Source organism: Oenanthe melanoleuca, chromosome Z, assembly GCF_029582105.1.
Source record: "Oenanthe melanoleuca isolate GR-GAL-2019-014 chromosome Z, OMel1.0, whole genome shotgun sequence".
NCBI lineage: Eukaryota > Metazoa > Chordata > Aves > Passeriformes > Muscicapidae > Oenanthe > Oenanthe melanoleuca.
Genome location: NC_079362.1, coordinates 72,033,098 through 72,056,459, shown reverse-complemented (window position 1 = coordinate 72,056,459; position 23,362 = coordinate 72,033,098). Strand labels below are relative to the sequence as shown.

General features: G+C 35.1%; 1 protein-coding gene across 1 annotated transcript in view; it reads right to left on the bottom strand.

Moving 5' to 3' along the window:
• PIK3C3 (phosphatidylinositol 3-kinase catalytic subunit type 3) overlaps positions 1–23,362 on the bottom strand; it is a 65,400-nt gene that overhangs the window by 24,135 nt on the left and 17,903 nt on the right. Inside the window, exons 10-21 of the mRNA XM_056513701.1 lie at positions 23,071–23,256; positions 21,635–21,789; positions 20,328–20,415; positions 19,040–19,107; positions 15,902–16,007; positions 14,887–15,003; positions 13,225–13,356; positions 11,035–11,163; positions 10,643–10,712; positions 9,990–10,054; positions 7,661–7,745; positions 6,502–6,576 (exon numbers count right to left, since the gene is read on the bottom strand). Of these exons, the coding sequence (XP_056369676.1) occupies positions 6,502–6,576; positions 7,661–7,745; positions 9,990–10,054; positions 10,643–10,712; positions 11,035–11,163; positions 13,225–13,356; positions 14,887–15,003; positions 15,902–16,007; positions 19,040–19,107; positions 20,328–20,415; positions 21,635–21,789; positions 23,071–23,256 (1,276 nt within the window). The remainder of the gene's footprint in view (positions 1–6,501; positions 6,577–7,660; positions 7,746–9,989; positions 10,055–10,642; positions 10,713–11,034; positions 11,164–13,224; positions 13,357–14,886; positions 15,004–15,901; positions 16,008–19,039; positions 19,108–20,327; positions 20,416–21,634; positions 21,790–23,070; positions 23,257–23,362) is intronic.

The following is a 23,362-nucleotide window of genomic DNA, read 5'->3' as shown; positions in this document are numbered from 1 at the left end:
AGCATGATTGTTACCTAGACAAACACAGACAGCACAGAAGATAGTCTTGTTTCAGAATTTTGGAACTGAGCAGCATTACAGACAGGGGTGTATTTGCTATGGGGTATTTTAACCTGCAGCATGTGTATTCGTTTTAAGATTTCATAAGATTATGTTCTCAGTGCTGTTGGAAAAAAAATGAAGCAGTCATATTTTTCAGTTAATCACCCATCTTTGACTGTTTCATTGAATAATAATGTAGTATCAATAGAAAAGGCTTTTTGAGATCTATCACAAGGATTCACCTTCAATCCAAGAAACAAATTCCATGACAGTCCAATTTCAAAGAGAGATCACAAGTATCCTGAACAAGAGGCAAAATATTTGCTGACTGATAAATGCCACAACCATTACAATTTGCATAACTAATTGTACTATTAAAAAGCCTTCCTTCAATACATTCTTTCTGGGCTGGTACAGAAGATTCTTTTAGAGCTCATTTTTGTACACCAAATTTTTGAGGTAACCACATACATAACCCTTCCATCATTAAGCTAGAAAACATGTTTACCAAAGAAGTTCTGGGGACCAGCTTTCTGTTCACTTATTTAAACCAGTCACTTTGAAAAGTCAAGTGACAACATTTTGAATAAAACAGTAACTCTTGTAGCAGTACATATTTTTTTTTCAGTCTGCTCTGGAGATAAGGAATAAAAGATGATAATTAATAATTTACATTGGTAACAAAGACATCTAAAACATTCAGAAACATTTTCAAAAGTTGAGTGATAGACACCTAGAAAGTGAGATGAGGCCATCCTGCATTAACATTATAGGCTTTCTAGTTGTACTTCAAGATTCAGCTAGTTTTTAGGCTAACTTAAACTATATGTACAAGCTTGTATTTAAAGAAATATTTTTAAAGTCTTTAAACCCTGTCTACTAAACACAGACTTGAATATTTTTAATTCAGCTTCTGAAAGATTAAACCAGCACACCCTGTTACAGAACATGAACAAAAGGCTCTTCTTGGTGCCTGCATGAAGTTGCAGCCTGAGGGGGCACTGAGTGTCTGGAGATTTCTACAGTAGAACCTGACTAGTGGTACCCTCCAGGTCTTAACAACTGACCCAGTGAGGAAGAAGCCTGCTTTGGACAAATTAAATTTCCTATATATTTAACACTGAAAATAGGTGACATTTATATTCTTATTTATGTTAATAAATAATACATTTATTAAGTTAATAAACTCAATTACTTCAAATCTTTTAACACCAAGATAAAAAAGTTTTAAGTATCTTAAGTGATCATCCCAAGTGTCATTTGTATCAGGGCTCTACACTGAATATTCAACTTTTGCTATATTAATGAATGCAACAATTTTCACTCAGCATAACTCCAATTGCAAGAATGAGGGGACCTCTGGAGGACATCTGGTCCAACCCCCTGTTTAAGCAGAGACACCCAGAGCCAGGTGCCTTAGCCAGGGCCATGTCCAGACAGTCTCTGAGTATCCCCAGGGATGGTCTCTCTATAACCTGTTTCAGACACTTCCCTGTAACAGTTCATACTCATATAATGACATTTATATACAGTAATCACCTACCCTCCCACTAATCCAGTTTTCATGTAAACTTTGTGCAATGCAACTTTTTCTAAAGGCCTTGAACTACCACGTTTTACAAAGCAATTACATGTCCTTCCATCAATACACTGCATATGTCCTAACACATACACTTCTATCTCTTAGACCACCATTTTTTACCATGATCCAACTTCTTCTGATTTATTACATCTTAATTTAAAGGGCTCCTAATCTTTAGACATGCCTATAAATTACCGACAAAACTGAACCTCTACTTTGGTTTACTACAGTTCCCTAATGAGTGCTAAATCATAAAGGTGAGGGGTTTTTTTTGTTTCAGTCATGATTTAAACTAAAACCAAGAGTTACTTAAGACAACAGGTGAAATAGGTGAATCTCATTTTTAGAAACAATGCACTAGGAATCACTTTGCCCTCCCCATTTATTTTACTGTAGAAGAAGGGAGACACAAGGCATTTACTGACTGGAAGAAGTTTCCAGGAGTACTGAGAATGTATATATAAAATTATTGATTTCAAAACCTAAAAGCTGATACTGTTGGATACTTTTGAGCTCTTTTTTAAAATTATTAATTCTTTTATTCTATGAGTTTGACTGCCTTTTTCCACTCAACACTTGGTTTTCATATGGACTAAAGAGCGCAGGCCATTGGAGACTTCAAGGATATGGCACAAAACATGGAAGTTACCCTGACTACCAGTCAGGTCATCAGAGATTTCAAAGTCCATCTGACTTCTCTTCAGCCTTGAGAGTGATCTTTGATTAAGTGAAACACTGACCTGTAGAGAATAAAAATTGATATCTTGTGCTTGAAATAGCCAGTAACACCTGAGTGCAGCTGGAGAGGATAGTCTGTCCATCACTTTCACTGCTAATACCCAGATTTTAATACAGGAGAAAGTTCCTATAAAGCAGCACAGAAATTGTTTCATTTTGCTACAAAAAACCACTGAAAACCAGACAACACTCTCAAAACCTTAAAAAAAACACAGAGGACAGAGCAAATTAGATGCAATTACTGTAACAAAGTAAGTCTGATGGCAATTGTCTCTTAACAGTAAAAAAGTAAATTATTTCAAACTAACTCTGTACACATTGTTGGGGAAGAAAAAAAACAACAAATCAAAACAGCCCAAAATTCCATTATTTCTTTGTAGCCCTCAAGCAACACCATTATTTTAACTTGGCCCATATAAAAAAATGTACAATTTAGTGATTATCTTAACTGAACTCCTATTTTAAATTTGAAGCAATAGGATAAAAATCTCCTCTGATGAAAATGACTGGATGGATGGGTTGTTTTTCTGGCTTTCCTTGCAAAATCTGATGTTACTGTAAAAATTTCTCTTTTGCTCGCAGACCATTGCCATGGTCAAAAAATCCTAAAAAATGCCTAATTTATTGTAATAATTTTCAGCAGCAGCATCTTACAACTTTTCCAAGACTACACAGCAATGAAAGTAATATGAATTTTTAAGAACTTATGCAGGACACAGATTTGAAGTCAGCATGCAGCAACATGTGGAGGTGAAGTTTAACATTGTCACCCATGTAACTGGTAAGTGCCCAGTTTGTCTTAAGCATTATAACTCACCTCCCTCCCCCAAGTTGTCTATTCTCAAAATACATTCTATTCAGGCATATTTTAAGACTAAAACAGGCCTGATATTTATAACTAGATGACAAATACTGTTCAAGGTACCTAGAAGAGAAAGCGTTCTAGCAGATCAAAAGCTAAAGTATTATGTTCTTTTCGCAGTAAGCACCACAGAAAATGGAATTCCAGAGAGAAATCTAAAGGACAAAATATGCATTAGTTTTTATTTTTTTAAAAAAAGTAAGGGTGCCCCTCTATTAAGACCAGTAACATTGAAAAATATCTTTAAAAATTGTATTTTACATATTATAGTATTTTGCAACATTAATAAACATATTTAACAATTTACTTCTCTAAGTACTGAATTAGAGTGAATGTTTGAATCCTGCAGGTGTTCCATTTCTACCATCTCAGACCTACTCTGGGATAGATTTTTTTGACTGAAAAACACAGGAAATTCAAACACATGCTGTCATTTCATATATGAATCTGTTCAGGTCTTTGCTGTCTTTCCTGACAGCCCTTTCTAACCAAGACTGAAGAATAAAAGTGATGTCAGTAGGTAACCACAGTTCTACCTCTAAGCATTAAATGACAAGACAGCCCATTTCTTTCATCTATTTACACATGATGCCAAAAGCAAATGTGATTTTCAAGTTCTGAGCACTCAAGTCTTTGACCTACTCCTAGATATTAATAACCTAATTTTATCCACATAGCAATTTTCCCTCCTGCTACAAAGCAAGTGTATGGGTCAGGTCAAAGCTGCTGTACTTTGGGCACTCATAAAAGGAACTTGCATTTTCATGCAGGTGACCAGAGGTTACTGAAAGATAAGCTGGCCTCCACAAGGGTGAGAATAAATTGGTCAGACACATACATGAGCAGTACTATCAAGAAAGCCATTTGAATGTCTAGGATATCCTACAATATCTACACATAGCCTGGACCTTTGTGAAACTTCTGCATGTCTATAAAGCAAGTTGAAATTATTAAGAAACCTCTAACAGGACAGGAGACTTCACCTGAAAGCTGAAATACCTTCTAACTCTCCTTATGACACTACTGACTGCCTTGCAAATATGAAGACATCCATATCTGGATATTTTATTAGTACCTAGATTCTGAATCTACAGTCAAATCAGAGAGTGTAAGAACTGCAGAACAAAGTGTTCTCAGGGGAAGGCATGGCATAATTGCAATATACTAGCCTGGTGCATATTCCATGGAAGTTAACTGAACATGCTACACCTTGTATATAACAATCCAGATTCACAACCACCCAGATCTTTCTTCCAAGGCAATTAAAGGAATGTTAGCTGTTAAATCAGATGCCAGTTTCAATATATAAATCAGTCTGTAATCCTAAAAGGAGGCACTGATGTTGTCTAAACCTGGGCATACATCTGAAAAACAGTGTCTTGTTATCTACAAATCCCAGTAATATCTGCTACAGATTTAGAAACAGATGTTAATACATAGAGCAATTGAAAATGCATTTTGTCTCCATTAGAAGCAAAAAGTTCAAAGTTTTCAGAGAAAATAAATATCCCTGTCATGCAGTACTGAGTATATAATGTGACTTTTGGGTTATCAGCCAAGATACATTTATGAAACTGATAAGCCTTTTTGTAATTTTAAACATTACTGACAGATAAGGATGTTTTGACTGAAGGCTCCGCTCATCTCCTTCCAAACACACTTCTACAGCTGTCCTTGAAGTATAATGATACAACACTTAAAAACCTGAAAATCCAGATGTCTTGTTCAAGACTACTCCTACAAAAAAGTGATTCTATTTCTAGAACTATAGGCATAAAAGAGTCATGAAAGACAAGAGAAATTATTTCAATAGATAACTGACATTTCACGCAAAATAACCACATTTCTAACAATGTTTTTTTAGACTTCTGTATCTAGTGCTTAATATTTAAATTATACTGTATCTATTCTAAGCATAGACCTCTGTATGTTACAAGATGATGCACTAATTCTATTGGAAGGAGTCTAACAGATGTGGCCACTTTCACCAAATTGAAAGGTGGAGCCAAAAAAACAGGTAGTGATATATAAGAAATATGTGAACCATGGCTGGTACTCAGCATTCTTTAGCCTACTGAAAACCTTCAATTCATTAAATAAATACCATCAAGAAAGGATGCATACAGTCATATGATTTTGAAAGAGGTAGTTGAAGCATGCATTGTTCAAGAGAAGAATGAAATTAGCTTTTACTAACTTAAGGGTACGGGATTCTCAGCAGCAAGAAACAGGCCTTGCTAGCAATTCTTTGTTGTATTTAAAAATGTGGAACATAAGGATTTCTCTTGATAGCTCACAAAAGCTCTCAGTTTGTGGCAGACCATGGGTTTTCAGACTTGCAACGTATGATGGATGTGCACTGCCCTCTGCTGTACTCCCCAAACTCTTCCAGTTAAACCACAGTGCTGTACTTCTTAGCACACTTTACCCCAGACCAAAACACTGAACTATTACTGTTCTCAGCATGCAAGCAGAGCCTGCTTTAGAAAGATTTATACCCACCACCACAGATAAATGAGAGACCTCTCAAGACAGATCTTTAAATGACTTTGTATATTTCCAAACAGATAAGGTAAAATACATTTGCTTTAGTTGTTCCTCCATGAGCTTAAGAGCAATGAAGGCCAATTGTTGATTTTCTGCTTTTTCAGACAGACTATGATGATTAAAAGCAGTATATGCTTCAGCCTTACCTGTAACTAACAAGCCTTCCATGTGGATGGGTCTCTTTTTCCAAATAACATTTTTTATTTAAAAGTTTGCCATTCAACAAATGTTTTACTTCAGAATAAACACTTAACCATAACTCTTAATTCTCCACCACTATGCAATGAAGGTAGTCAAGCAATCAGAACTCCTAGGGAAGCTTTAGTTCAAAAGTAAGCAAGCAAGTAAAAATAAGCCAAATAAAAATTCCAGAAGACTCTCCTCTACAAGAAATGTTATTTGTCAAAACTTTGTGAAGCTTATGCAGCTACACATAAACTCATTTTAAATGACAACAATTGAAATTCCCTCTATCCCAAAGCAGTGATTTTAATCGTTAAAGAAGCTTTATTTTCAAATCTTTCATTTCCTCTAGTTAAGAAATCATCTTCTGGTTACACACTGGAGCAAATATTACCCTAAATAAGATAATATAACTTATATTGTAAAATACAATCTAGCCTGCAATACTCAGAGGGTTATATTCACAAGGAAAATGCAACAAAAATGTACCAACACATTAGAAATTAAACAACTGTTGCTATAAAATTATATTGCTAAAAAGAATTACCTGTTTTTGTTAGCAACAGATTATCCAGATGTCTATCTCCAACTCCAAGGATGTAAGTAATCACACAATAACCAGCTATAACAGGTAAATTGTAAACATCAGTATGAGTACCTTTCCTGGAGAGCAACAAGTTCCACACAATTAACAACAGCATATTATATCATCTTAGCTCTAGTTCACTAGCAATAAATATACCACAGAGACTTGGGGCAGGAGAGGTTCTGGTGAAGACTAATCAAGATTATCAGCACTATGAAGAACATTTGAAGTACTAAAACTCTGGAACTTTTTCACTGCTGTCCAGATTTTAATTTCTCACTATACAATTACATGCCTAACTCTGAAAGACTAAATTAGTTCAATATTAGGATAAAGGTACTTCAGAAGAAGCTGAGATATTCTGAATAAAGTGAACATATACATTTTGAAATGAAGCTATTTTAAGGCCACAGTAATCAAGTATTAGGCATTGATATGAGCCTGAATAACCATGTCAGCAGCATTCACAAGATCATCAGTGATAAAGAGCAAAGTGCTTTAATTGCTGCTTTCACCCATTAACCAGAAGAGTTTGAAACACCAAACAAGCTGAAGCAAGACTGCACCATCAAAAAGGGCAAAGGAGAAGATATTGTGGAGTCACACCTGAATACTCTTTTAGATTTTTTTCTTTTGTTAGAATGAAGCGATGTTTTAATTTTATGGACAGCAAATGTGATATTTTAACATGGTCATCAGTTTACTGGACATGAACTACACTACCACTTTCTCTTTACATACAAATGTAGCCAGGGCCCCCAAAAAGCCTTATGTTTTCAAAACCAATTAGAATTTTAATACAGATGATTTATCATATAAATGCTTTACATGCCCCTGCATTATGAAGACCTCAACTGACAATACAGAGAGGGAAGAGATAAGATTATTGTTGGAAAGCAGAGAGTATTTAACTCATACTCTCCTTTAAGAGCCACCAAGAGCAGACCTGTGTGTGTCATGCCAGGCTTAAAATGATTCTTTTCACTGCATTTCTGATAGCACGTACATACATGCATGGGGCCCTGTTTGCAGCCACCTAAACTGAAATATCTAAATACCTCATCCACCACACCCTACAGACTTCCCCTAAGAAGTTACCAGCTGTTAGACTGTAACTCACCACAGCTCTTAACATACGTGTCCATCACCTCTGCGCTGATTCCATAAGGGCCAGTCTCACTAGGGGCATATTTTCTGAAGAAGTTCTGGAGAGAATGCCATGAAGATATTTAGTTATTCCACATGATACGAAACTGGGTCTTTAGGGAAAAAAAATATTTTAATCAAGACCACACATGGCCATTATTACAATTTCTTAAACTAACAATCACCCCCAAAACACCTTGTAAGATCTAAATTAACATCACTTTATTTATATTCTGTCTCAATCAACACAATCTTATACTCAACACAGAAACTGAAAAGCTGTTTCCTTTATTAAATGTTTCAGAGAATTAACAATTCACTCAAAAGTTACTAATCAGTAACTATAAGTGACAATACTTCCAAAGCAAACTGTTTAGGTCATACCAACAAAAAAGTAAAATTGGATTAACAGTCCTGGTTTATAACGACATTTGGGGAGCATGCAGGGTTTATCATCCTTATATGTCTCCCTTCCTCAATCAAACCTACTGCTGATATTGATTTTTAAAAAAAAAATAAGCCTAAGTCATCAAATGGAAAATTCGAATTTCCTGTGAAATGTGGACAGGGCCAAACAATCCTCCCATCACCCAGAAGAAAACTCTTAATCTTCTTGACTAAGAGAAAACTCAGTTATCCAAGCCTAAGACAAGTTTCTTCCAGTAAGAACAATCTAAGGAAGCACTGTGAGAGGAGTGTGGTAGTCCCCTGGATGGCATGTAAGCTACTAAAATCATAATGAAAAACTAAGACTCATGTAAATGAACATGAAATGCAATTTCATGAAACACCAAAACACCTTTTCTTTTCTGCAGATCTGCATTTCACTAGCCAGAACCAGTTTACTGGCTTTAAATCTTTTCAGTAGTTAACGTAGAAGTTATATAAAGTGCTCATCTTTACAAGAACAGCTGTGAAGTCCCAAATCAATGTTTCCAAAAAAAAAAAAGCAAACCAAAATTCCACAACACCTAAAAGCACTCAACTACTTTTCATTTCCTGAGCATACAATGCCCAGCTATTTTATCGTGTCTCAGCACAGAAAAACTTACTCTTTTGGTGTACTGTCTATTTAGTTTAATAATTCTTCACAGGAATAATTTCTCCCTATGTCTGCATAAAAACCGAAACAATAGGGCATCTATTTCCAGTCATAATATGATGTCGTAAGTAATTGAAAAATAACAGTTTCACAGGCATTTCTAAACATATTACTTTATAAAAGCATGTAATGGACTAAAATTGTGAATAGCACACTTCCAAGATTACAAAGGATTGTCAAGAAAGCACTTTATAATCTGTAAAGTTATTGACTGTGCAGATGTACCTTATTAAACCTCTATGGAATGGAAAGCTAAAAAAACCCCCACTTACGTACCTTGATGCTGGCCACTGATTAGTGATAAGAATTTTTTATATGTGAGAAGTATTTGGTAAACTTATTTGTCAAACAAATGACAATGAAAAATTATAAACAATTTAAGTCTTCGAATTTTTAACATACGCTACAATAGGAGCTGAGAGTTAGATTGATTGGACTCACAGCTACTGAGCTACAAAAAAAAAAAAGCAAACTTCAATATCATCTACAAAAAAGGAAAAAAGCTATCTTGACAAATCAAACCCAAATAAATATGCTCTACTTTCATTAAAAAAACTATTAGCTACACACTTTATATAGCAATTTGGTATGTTTTTATCCAGCTATATTTATCTCAACCAGCTGAGCTCTGCTACCTAGCTTGTGTGCTGTGCTTGAAACCAGTATGAGTTTTTATGTGCCGCTATTCAGTTGTGTGTCCCCAGTCAAATCCATGAGAATTAAGAAAATCTGCTAACAAAACCAAGTTATACTACCTACACATCCACTATTGAGGGGAAAAAGGCTTCATAAATTATATGAACAAATTATTTAGTTGCTTCATCAGAAAAATAAAATAACTAATCAAAACAATTTTGACAAGCTCAAATGAATGTAAGACACTCTGAAACAAAACATGCAGCAAAAAGTGTCAGGTATCTTCCACTCATAATTACAGCAAACTTGGGATTTCAATATCATAACTAAACTCCACTGTAATTTATTTAAATAGTGTTACTTTTAGAACATGAGATACTCCAGTGGTCATTTATGTATATACTTTTAAATATCTGCTGTAATAACCCCAAATGTTTCCAGCTGTAATTTGTCTTCTAACAGATAAAAAAAATCAGCTGAGAGATAAGAGAATTTTGCACTAGATCTAACCCTTCAGCTTACACTGTTTGATCAGAAGGCAATTTACAGCTCCCCCATCACATACCTGTATAGTTTCCTCAGTAGCAAGAACTTCTGCCACTGGTACTGATGGAATAAACTGCATGAAGCCTATGACAGAAAACAGATAAAAGAGAAAATTTCCAACACATGGAACTTTCAAGCTACTCTGTAATACATGTGTATGAATGGACAGAACTAATACACAGTCATTCTACTGCTTCTCATAGGAAAACCACTTTTTTGTCCCATTTACTAATCTCCTGCCTTCAATACTTTGACAACTTGTCATTATCACCAAATTGACTTGCAAAAGATTTTTACAAGATTTCAAGATGAGAGAAAGTATGTTGATGGCTTCCTAAATATTTATCCATTTTATCCAAAAGTAGCCAAGTTTGATTTTTTTGTTTTTCTTCTCCACTTCATGCAAAGATCTCTAAACAGGAGTCTTAAGTTATTTATTCATAATCACACTGCAAGCCAGCATCAAAGATTGGTAACTGCAGATTGTCCCACACTTATGCCTCCAGACCAAGCTTCTTTTATGAAGATATTTGAGTCACCTATGGAATAGTGTGGTGACTCAGATTGTTTACTTCCATGGCTTACACTCTAATAAGACTTTCTTACATACTAAGAACACAGGGAGGAGATTCTTCTCCATACTGTATTTTAAGGAAATAAATGTATTCATACCGTGTTTTGTACTAGTTGCCAGCACTTTATAGGGTGTCAGCTTCAAATCCAGATTCTCTTTTCTTAACAGCTGGGAAAAAATAATATGCAAAAGCAAAGATGAATGCACCAGAAAGGCAAATTGTATTACTAAAAGGATGTGTACTGGACATTGATCTCCACTGTTCTTCACTGAAACTGATAATGAGTGGAAGCCTTTTAGGCGATACTTCTTTTTTTTTTTCCTTAATCTACACAGGGTAATTACATGTCTAGATAGACAAGAAAAAAGAGATCTGAGAACTCTGGAATTATTTGCAATAGATGCTGCATTAATGATGTTTAACAGTCTTGCTTTTGACAAGGAAAATCAAGAAAACAGAGAGACAAAGATGTAGATTAATAAATCTCACCTTATCCATGAGTGAAATAATCTGAAGAATAAGTTGATCTTGACGTAAATCATCGCCATGTTTAAAAATTACAGGATATTTGCCTCCATCTTCTGTCTTGAAGAATAACTGAGCAGGCATTAAGGCACTCTGGAAGAGAAAATATTCTACTAAGCTGGTTCATACGAGTGCTCATATTAACACACTGATACAATGGAGCTCAGAAATACAATCTCTGCATTGTATTTGCATTGCCTCAATGGTTTAGAGCGTACCACTTCCAATTACCAACAGTGCAACTGTATTTCAAAAAGAAAAATACCGTAATCTTTTCCTTGCTTTTTTATCAAGGATACATTCTCCCTCCCTGCACCCCACAACAGCAGAAGAGGAAAGAAGCATTCAGTTTTTTCTGTGTGCACGTAATTCTAATCAAAAAGGAGGCACTACGCAAAAGGTCACAACAAAACAAATTTAAACTGATCAGATCAAAAAGCGACACAATTACAGGATAAGCAGCAAAGAATTCCTAGGGGCAAGTCATCTTAAACAATTAATTGTTTCCTTAAATCTATTTAGCAAAAGCAAAAATGCCTTTTTACATTATTGTTTGAGAAAGCCCATTTAATTGTTTGCAATTTCTCCAAGTAAAATGAACCAAAGGGCATCAATTACCTACATGAATTATATAACCTATTGCAACTGACCAAGTCACGTCACTTCCCTCCACAGCAAACCAAACAAAAATAACAGACATACAGAATTTAATCTTGAGCAGTTAGATTAGATTTTCAAATTAATACCACAAAATTTTTAAGTGCCACAAGTAAAGTCGAAATTATTCTTTATGCAGTCTTACACAAGCTAATGTCATGTCCAAGGGCACCAAAAATTATTAATTCTTCCCTTTTCAAGTCTGTTTGGTTTTTATCCCATAGCCCAGAATTAAATGTTAAATGGAAATATGTAAGCTGTCAGAATTAGGAGAAGCAATAAAATCTCTGATTTTGAAACAAGTTACATCTCACATTTTTGGTCCTATATTTTTTGCATAGCTACAGAAGACCAAAATGTAAAAGACTGCCTTGAGTTTGTCCTGAAGAACTTCAGCTATTATTATTGATAGGAAACATTTAGCTGCTGTTCCAGCAATCTTTTTTTCCACATTCTTTCCCCGACTCTTAAATCATACTCACATAAAATGATGATTTGAGTTTGCAAAAGTTTATTTTCCTGAGAAAATCTTTTCAATGTTGCCTCCAACCAAAGGTGCAAGAGCATGCAATTGCAGAAGCCTACGCTTCAAAGGAATTAATTTGAGATAGGAAGAAGCAAGCTAAAACTGGTAGAAAACTAAGCAAAAAGAATTCATCTCTGACTTTAAGTAAACTCAAATTACAACATAGTCAACAAGAAGTCTGATGAAACTACTGTGCATAATAAATCTAGGACCTATTAGAGATGACAGATTTAACACTGGTTGTCACAGCAGCCTGCAAGAATTTTTTAACTGGCAGACAAAGGCCTCCAGGACTTAGGCCTGACTTGTACAGCAAAGTTTGCTTATCCTAAAATTAGACTGCAGTCACCTATAGGAATTGAATGCAAATTTATAAAATGGTCCAACATCACTGAGCACAGGTAATAACTTAATGCTGCAAGCATTAACTTACATTTCAAGTAGTAAAATAAACAAAATAAGCCCTTTCAACAGGACATCAGCTGTTTTATGGTCATAAGTAGCTGCTACAGTTTGGTTTAAGGAATTACCAACCACAGGGATATAGGATTTACCTGTCAGGCTGACTGCAACTGCATGAAATGGACCACCAGAGTGCTTTCCATTCTCTCTGAACTTAACATTTTTTAAGAAATGGAATAGACCCACAGACCTAAATGAGACACAGCATACCTGCCTTCATTTGCATTATTTTGATCTTAAAGTAGTAGTTCTGTTAAACACAGGAACAAAATTCTGGGAAATTCTGAACTTCTTAATTCTGTATCACTATTATAAAAGCTGCTTTAAAGTTTAAAAATTTAAATTGAAAAACAAAAGAAAATAAGGAGTTATTTAACCACTTTAAGAGCATGATACAGTTGCATTTTGCCTTGACTATGCCTACCCCTTTAAATCTTTCAACCGATGTTTTTAAGATTAGGATTCACAAGACTTGTTTGTATTTCAGCTCTTCAGAAGCTTTCATTTACCTTGAAGAGTGTGGCTTTTTCAGGGATTATTCCTTTAATTTTCACCTGAGGTTCCAGAGGAAGTGGAATAAGTTCCATATCTGCTAAATTCATCTTTTCATTATCAGCTAACAGTGCCTGAAGCCTCTCATTCTAAAAGAATGAAAATTTGTTTAAGAAAAAACCTCACAAAACATAAAACTCATACTAAGTATATATAAGTCCATAAACAAAGGATGCATTACTAACAAATATTAAATTAATTCAATTCTTTATCTGTACAAAGAATCAAGGTTTCACTCATACTACCCAGGGAAATAAAAACTCTCAATTTGTAGTAATTTGAATAACAAAGGAAATATTACATCTGGTGTTAGTATAGTGAAGCAATTTTCTAAGTTCCAAATATAATAGTCTTTAAAAAATCTAATTTTTAAATTGCCAGCACAAAGCACAGGATGATTTGTTTTCCATACCAAAATTAAATGTTAGTTATGTTTCAGAAATTGATTCAAATCCAACTCAGAAACTTTATATCCCTCAATTCCACCAAGGAATTCCCTACCACCAAGGAACCAAATGGCCAAGAGCTTGCACTCATCTGATTTCCAGACTTGCTTGGCATTCCTACATCTGTAGTTATAAGAAACACAAAACTCATCAATTTTTTGAGTACACTTGGTGTCCTACATAATAAAGGTCAAATACATTAAAGTCCCTAGCCTTTTCCCTAGCTGAATATAACAGACACAAACAGACACCAAGGAGGCCCACAGCTATCAGGAATAGTTCTAGTGGTTAATTGCTGTTATCTAGATTGCAATCTAAAAGTAAAAGCAATGTGTTTCTTAGTTTTATAGAAATTTCCTAAAAGAATATACAACTGAACACTATCAATGCACAAGCAGGAACAGAATCTTACAAATTGAAAAATTTTCCTCTTCTTTTAACCTTTGTTACTGACACACAGAAAAGTTGCCTCACTTTTTGTTAATAAGTGCTTTACTTTTCTGCATAAATATACTCTATACATTTAAAGAAATCATCACACTGAAAACCTCATGTTTGAAAATACTGATGTATGTCAAAGGAAAAGGTTATACACAAATAGAATTTCCACTTTCTTTCCCACACCCACCTGTCAGGTGCACTTAAAACACTTTAACTAAGAGGGACAAAGCTGCTTACAATGTATAAAGAAAGCCCCTTCCTGAAAACCCAACAGAAAGCTGAGCTCTGGTAAACACATATCTTATAGAAGAATAGTTTTGTTGCTCTTGGAACAAATGAAACCTTGCTGTGAACTGATTCTCACTATCTATCTCACTATCATTATCTGGCATATCGCTCACATGACAACAACTTGATACTCTCTCCCATGTCCCCCCAACATGTTCAGTTGAATCACCAATTATTTAATTATGCTCATATCTTTCTTTGGCCAAAACACGCCATGAGTGTTCTCAAAGGCCTCTTCTTTTGTTCTATCTACAAACTTTGAACACTCTTTGGAACTTTGAACTATCAAAGCCTTTCCAAAGTTTGTTCACAGTTAACCAAAATTATTACAGAAGGATGGACATCTGTTATAGATCTCAGCGCTAAGGAACTGTAATGAAAAGCTAACATTCCTACCCATTGTCAAATTTAAGCCACAGACAGGCTTTTCAGTCCTTTAGTTACCTTTTTCTTACGATTCCCACTTTCACGCTGCACTGCCTTCATTACATGAACCAACCGATCTACAAATGTCTGCTGAGCTGCCAAAAGCGAGCGCATCACTCTGACAGACTTATCACCCTAAAAGAATGAAAAGAAACAAAATTAATTCCTCGTTCTGTAATTATTTTGTCTGCAAATCATTTCTTTGTTCTTAGACCTTTGGGCTTTTAAGAGGTTAAGTGAATAATGATCAATTTCCCGTCAATTCAAAAGGTACTTTCTGTAAAACACAATCACAGTCACTGTAGCTGGCAATCAATTATCTGACCTAACAGTGCATTTCAATTTGCTTCAACAATTTCAGTGGTGAACAGCCATGCATGACAAACCAATTCACACAGCCAAAGTAAGTTAGCAAGGATATCAGCAAAATATTCTTAAGAAGCACAAGAGTCAGACTCAAGAAACACCCCCCTAAAACTGGAAATAATATTAAGTGTGAGATATGTGAAAATCCAGAAAAAAAATGCATATCTGATCTACAATAAAACTTCCAATTCACAGAAGTTTTTTTGTCTGATTTAAGCTTTTTTCCCTGCTGCTCCAGCACCCTCTGCTGCCGACAAACAGAACAGCAATTGCTGTTTCTGAGTTCCAGATCTCTCTCTCCACTTGCGCTTCAAGGACAAGAGTTTACAATAAATAAATAAATAGTAAATAAATCGCATTGATTACACTAAGCTTTTAGAAGGTCTTAGACACAGTGTAAGGCAGAGTATTTTAGAACCAGTGTGTTACTAACAGGAACAAGCAAAAAAAGAGAAAAAAGAGTTCTCAGTATTTGTTGTTTTCCTTTTGGACAGTTTCTTCAGCTTACTACAAATTCAAAATTTAAGCAGAAGTGGAAGCTATTGTAAAATTTCAATGCATGTGACATACACACACAAAAAACCCAACTCATCCTCTTAGACACCTGTACCCTTTTGAAGAAGGACTATCCCAAATCATTATGGACTTCCTTATACAGAGGAATTACCTTCAGCAAAGCCTGACTGAATCTCCTCATCACATTTAAGTACATTTCATGAGTCTTCGGGTCCCTCTGCTGAGTATCTTGGTCTTCACACTCCACTATTACATACCTGCAGCATAAAAACAACCCAAGTTATGCCATATGCTTGGAGCTACACAATTTGAGTGAAACACAGTAGCCCTGTATTACAGACGAGGAACAAAAAATGAAGATGATCTTTGAGATCTTTACCTCTACTAACAGCTGAACTCTTGAAATTGCATAGTTTCCAATTCCATTTGGATCAGGAGAGTCTATCACAGTGTCTGTGGATTTTCACTTTGAAGTGTCATCACTCAAAGAGGACACACCTGAAGTCCAAATCATATGAACACTCCGGCCAAGAAGTACAACCAAGCATGTTTTCCACTGAGATACTACCTGCTACATAATTTAGTGGCTGCAAACTTGCTCTTCAAGAGCACCTGCAATACAAGGAGGATCTCACCCTACCTGCTCCCTATTTTACCATTAGAAATGGTAGAAGGCAAGGTATTGATGCTAAAGCAGCTCCGCAGAATCTACACGCCAGAGTTTCCATTTCTAAATTATGAATCAGATACAAAACAGTACAATCTGGAACACTTAAAGTGAAAATTTATTCTGATGTTAAGCAGTCGCTAGGAATGCTTTTGTCTAAATTTCTACTTGCAGCACTGACAAGTAAAAAGTACCTATTTGTAAAAAGCTACATTATGTATATTCTGTCTGTTGGTCAATGTATCTCTTAGTACTACCCAGCAAAAACATGAAATAAACATATAATAAACTAAAAACATATAATAAACACTATTAAAAAAAGGAAGAAATTAGCATCTCAGTAAATTTTCAAACACTGCACTTGGATTCAAAAGTGACTAATTCAAGACAGTCTCCTGGACACTACACTGTCAGCAAGAATTACATTTTCCTTGTACTTGTAGCTTGTGCAGAATCCCTTTGTGACAGAATAACTGTGATACAAGACTAGAGGTTCTGTCATTTGCAGCTGATCAGATTTGAGCAGTCTTACTTATAAATACATAATATATTACATCCACTATAATAAGGCATATGTAACTTATTCCATGTGTACAACCTCAATGAAATCTGTAACTAAAGATTCCTCCTAGGGCCTTGCTAATGCAACATTATAGACTGTTCTCTCACAAATGCGTGTATAAAATTAGGTCCTAAGTCTGTGCACCTAAACTTGAAAGCAAAGAGTTGAAACATTCCATTTTCATCTTCATTTGTTAAAAAGTCCTGAACAGTTTCTCAAAGCTATCTTGAAACAATAAGTAAGAGCAGTGCTTCATGCTTGGGCAGGTGTCTCGTATGTCCAAAAAGACAGAAAAAGCAGTAGCACTGCCTTCTGAGGCCACTGTTAAAGGACAGGATAGCTTTACAGCGACAAGTGAATAGCAGAAGGTTTCATTTTCAAGGGTTATTGTACTTTTTTCATTGATTATTTTAGCTGCATGCTGTGTCTGGATAGTTGAAACATACAATTGATCAGCAGCCATGAGGATTTATGGCTACGTCAGCTCAAACAGTGGCTGCAACATTTGTATTTTGTCACTGAGAAATTGAGATGTCTGGAAAGAAAACAAAGAATAAATTGACTAGGGTTTTTGGCTTGGTGGACTTTTCTTATTTGTTTGGTTGGTTTTTTGGTTTTTTTTTTAAGTCATAAGTCAAAAACTTCACAGAGTTATGAATGCTTGAACTTTCTGTAGACTGTCTGAGATGTTGCTGAAATGTAAGAGAATGGTTTCTATCAACCTGATAGAAACAAGCTAAGCTACCAACACTTATCTTAATGAAGAATATTAGATTAGGTCAAGCACTTGGTTTATACTCACACCAATACAGCCTATAATTATTTTAATCATTTATATTTAATAGTAATTCTTAATGAAGCTGAACATTATCTTTGGCCACTGCAACAGAAGTAACTACTGCTTGCAAATGTACTTAAGTCATTCAGTTAAAGTATCTTAAAATTCAACCTATTAGAAATAATTACACAATAAAACTTAGAAAGTTATAAATGGAATCTCTCAACATAGTTTATAGGTTTCTTGTGAGAATTTTATAAAAGCAGTTTGCTATGTTTACATCAAATATCACACTTAGTTCCCAATTTACACTGTATCTGTGGTTAATGCTCTTAGCACACTAAGACATGATCATATGCATTAGTATTTTTAGTTATTTGATGCAGCTACAAAGGTTACAAATGAGAATCATGACATTGCCAGGTAAAAGACACCCAATGTCCTGCTTTTAAAATACATGTGTATATACGAGCAAATAGCTATGAGTGTTGTACACATGCAGATGTTTGTGCACTACTACACACATAGACACACGTTCACACAGTACAGCTCTACTCAGCTTGCTTCAAATGAGAAAATTCCCACCTGCAAATGCTTGTTCAGAAGGCCTGAAGATTGCTACCTTAGGCATTTCATTTTACTCTTAAGCCACTGAGCTGAGACAAGATCCTAAGCTAAGCAATCCTACCTCTCTACTGTATAGATTAACTAATGTTTACAACTAAAGTTGTCCCTTAAGAATGCATACATCTGCAGTGAGATTTTGTTTGTGCTCATAACCATATACGGCATAAAACTAAAATTAGGTTACAACAAAAAAAAAGAAAGCTTTATGAATCTTGCTAACATACACCTTCGATTAGTATTTAAGTTCATAACTTCAATATTCCAGCCAACACTGTCAAACATTATAAGCACAAAAATTACAACCACACAGACAGCAAAGCAGAGAAAAGGTGAACCTAATCTCCTCCCAAACACCATAAATAATTTGAATGACAACTTTTAACACAGTTAGGCTGCTTTTTGTGACACTGTACTAATGTCCTAGACATCACCCTCCTGCCTAACAGTAAAGCACATTTCTGCATGCTATAAGCCTCCGTTTAGAAATTACTATGTCTAAATGCATATTGTTTTAAATCTACTACTTTACTCTGAGAAAAACTGAGATTCTGAAGCTCTCAAGACAGGTCATCTTTTGATGAGCATCCTTCTGGGCATTACAGCTTTGATTTCACTTACATGTTAATACAGTAGAAAGAAAGAGTTTCTAACATACCAGTACAAGTAGTTTGCCAGTGTGGAATTTTTGCATGCCCGTGATATCAAGAATGTGCAAAGGTCTTGCTGGAAGAGATTTAAGAAGAGCAAAAAACAAATTAAATTATAAAGAATCTAAGCATCTGAGAGAGAGAGAGACAAAGTTAAGGAAAAACACCAAGTAAATATAAGAATTGTGAGAGTTATATGCCCTTCTAAAATCTGAATCCAATCCAACCTAATATTTAAAAACACATTATTTTAAATATTCCTTTAAATGCAGCAACATCACTAAAAGGGAAAGGTCTGCTACTCCAGTAATGTATTTACCAACATAAAAAAAGCACATGATGCTTTCCAAAAAGACAACTTTAATGTAATTTCTATTTATAATATGTTACTCTTTCCTCCTATGCAATTACATCTTGCTGTAAATGCCATAACATTTAACTCTCAAAGAGATTTCCCACTCTGTTTTGCATCCACAGCATCTAACCATCTTGAAGATGTTCTACTTTTCAAGAAAACAAATTTGTATAGGATACAGAGCATTTAGCTGCTTCTTTCAGGTTTAATAGTCGAGGTAGTAAGAAATATGTGTATCTTTACTGATATGCTCAATTTGAGGCTTATTTTCTATGCAATATTAAGACTCAAAATCGACAATTTGCAATGGGGAATGGATCTTTAGTTCAACAGCCAATCAATCCACATATCAGATTAAAATCAGATTCCTTCAAAATGTCTTTACCTTCTATCTTTCCCTTCCTCCAGTCCCATTCCTATTACTCGTCTACTTCTGGTATAAACTGAATATAGTCCTTGGCAGAAGTAAATCAACACAGTGTCACACTTAGGTTCAAAAAAGATGACATGCCAAAGAATACAGCTACAGAAAGAACAGATTGCAGAGACTGAAATATTTAGATAACTGTTTTCTATTACAGGACTGATTTAGAACACCTCGAACACATGCAGTTGTCAGTGTCAAATCAGCATGTGACAGCCTTTGCTATCACATAATAATTTTCTCCTTTACAGAAGAGTACTTTAATTTCATGAAAAATTCAATTTCCAGTCCCCTAGTTTTGGATGCTGTGATCATGTACACAAACAGATGCCCTGTAAAATAATTCAGTTAGGTTATTGCTATTTTATTAGCATTTGCTTTAAATCTATGTTCTTTGGGAACTTTAAATATTCAGTTAGATACACCCAAAGGATCAAAATATTCACAAACAAAAGCAAGAAAAAGTACCAGGTCACTAGAAAAGTACAATAAATACAAAGTAGATAGTGTGACTTACATCAAGGTTTTCATTTTCTGCAAGCTCTTTGGTCTTCGAAGTAAGAGGTGGAGAGGAAACAGGTGGAAGAGGACTCATAATCTGGGAACTACACAAAGGAAAGCACATAATTGGCATGATTCAAATTTCTTGCTTAGGTGCCAAGGAGCATGCATGGAAATCACAATGAATTTCACTTCCACAGCATAATAAATTCAGAAAACTGGAAGAGAAGTATCTTTGAAGGTAGCATCCCAACTGTGTTTCAGAACAAACTGCATGAACAGCAACTTTTACAGCTGCAGTTCCTGAAAACAGCAAAAATCTGTGCCTGGAGAGTTATACAGTTTATGCCTGTGAAGGACATTCTCTTAAACAAACATTTTATTATATCTTCCATAGAAAATAAGCAGACATAGATAGGAATTCAACAAACCTGCATTTTCAAGAGCTTTCTCAAATGTTCTAAGATGAAACTGCTAATACACAACACCTGCAAGTACTAGTCTTTTGAATGCAGCTACACAGAGCAGACAAATGCTTATTTGCAAGGCAAAGTTTTCAGATGGGAAATTTACCTGAAAGGAAGTAATTAAATAAGTCTCCTAAGTAGCACTGCAGCGTCAAAATACACCATCATTCCCACCACACCCACTTTTACAGCTTTGCAGAAATATCAATGAAAAGCTGTAGAATTGTAACACAGAAAATACACCCTCGTGTTACAAGCCATTTGAAGATTAAGACTGAAAATCCTGAAAATCTGTAGCAAACACTCACTGAAGACTTTGGTCACCAAGTCTGTTTGCACTTTGCTTAACACTTTATTAGCTACCTCAGTTTTTCTTTTGGATTCCTACAAGTATAAGAAATATGCTTCCAAAAGTCTCCCCCTACACTTTCTTTTGCAGAAGCAGGATGACATTTCTTTCCACTTCAAATTGATTGGACTTTTAGTTTTACATTCTCTGATGAAAGTGGGAAGTGAGATCTCACATAATTTCAGTGAAGACAACTTTTGCAAATACAGAAGGAAGCAATGGAAGTGGTTTTCCTGCTCTACAAAAGTTCTTTTCCTTTTGTGTAGTAAGATCAAAGGCCACAACTTTAACATTGTTTGCTCTGTAAACTGTGTAATCAGGAAACACATTTTATATGAATGCTCAGGATTTGCTGGGTTTGCTTTTATTCCTGGGGATATTTTTTTAATGTTCAGATTATAAAATAACATGTTGAATATGCAAAGCTCCCCTAAAAAGAAGAAACAATTTGATGCCTCAGGAATGTTACATGTTTCTGCATTTCTGCTTGAAGCCTAAGCTCCTTACCTGTCTATTTCTGCAGCATTAGATCCAGATGTTGTCATAGTTTCTGACATGGAACCTTGACTGTCTCTCTTGCTAGGCTCCAGGCCATTCTTTATGTCATCAAAGTTTTCATATTTCAATGCTTGGACTAACTGTAGCAGGTACATCAGCAAATCCTTATGGATAAAAAAAAATCCAAGTGAAATAAGAGTGTCAGTCAAAGAAAACTAGAACGCCTTCTGTTTACAAAATTCTAATTTACAGACAAACTAAGTCAGGATTTAGTGACCTCTAGCAACACAAAAATTGAGGTCTCCCTAAACAAGCAATATACTATAGCAACACTGGTGTTGGGTGCAGTTTGACACCCAAAAAACACTGAATTAATATTTTACGATTCTTTAACAGTGCTAATTTAGTGAATATTCAAGTGCAATTACTACTTTAAAATTCTCTTTAGTTAGGCTGCCCAAATTGCTTCCAACATCTACAAAATAAAGCTTTCCATTTGTGTCTCACAAGAAGAAAACTGAAAATTCAAGCGTAAAATCTGGACTATGGTATTAAAAATGGATATGGACTCTCTCTCTTATGGACTACTTTTTTTATCCTTTGTATAGCTGAGGATCTAAGAGAAAAAACACATATCTAATCTGTTTTTGACTCAAGACCAGAATTTTAACCACTTCCTGTTTAAAATCAACTTGTTGCCTTTACTGTTCAACTTTTTCTTTTTAGTTACCTTCCAGTACTTTATAAAAGGTACATTTTTAATGTCAAAGCAGTGTGACCTAGACTATTGAAGTATGCTTGAAAATATGTCTTTATGCTCCTCAATTAAAATTCTATTGATCGAAAGATTCAAGAGTTGTGGTAATACATTCAAATGTGGGTTTGCTTTCTTTTTTAACTGTCAAAATAAAATATATAAATCACTGATATTTAACATTATTAGATTCTATTAAGTGGGCTCTATTCATAATCATAGCTCATCACATTCTAATCAGTATACAATTAGAAAGACCTCATTTCCGCAGATGATCTTCTACTAATTTTCTTTAGCAAAAGAGTATGATGATATACTGCTTCAATTTAGCAGATGGATCTGCAGAAAATCCTTCCATTGACTATTTAAGTTCAGAGCATTTTCGCAGGTTAACAATCAAAATTTATCACTGGTTTCTGGTGAGAGCATACCACAGTTTTACCTTGTTTAACCAAACCAGCTACTACTGGATGTTTATGCTAAGACAATTATCAATGTGTGACACTTAATAATGTAAAGACTTCTCCCCAGAAACCTTACAATAAATAGCAACACAGTGAACTCTCTTTTGTTTTCCTTTACCAAGATTCACTAAAACATTGTAAAGAATAACAGACATTTCAAGCACTCAATGAGACTAAAAATCCTGAGACCAGCTGACTTTTCCATGTCCTCACAGACCAGTGAATACCTCATCATCAGCCTGCTGAAGCCGGGCGACAGCATAGCGCCGCACAGTTGGGTTGGTGAAGTGAGATGACAGAAGTTCCAGAGAGTCTTCCACATCCATAGGTTTCCATTTGCCCAGCAGCTCCAGTGCTTGCTTTGCCTCTTGTGGTAGATCCCAGTTGACACACTTCAGGAACTTTGTCAAGGCCTGAATAGGAGATTGGACAATTCATCAGAAAAACGCTAGCCAAAAGAAATTATTTCAAAAATTAATGTCTCACACGAAGGTAGAACTAGATTCAAATTATATTTAC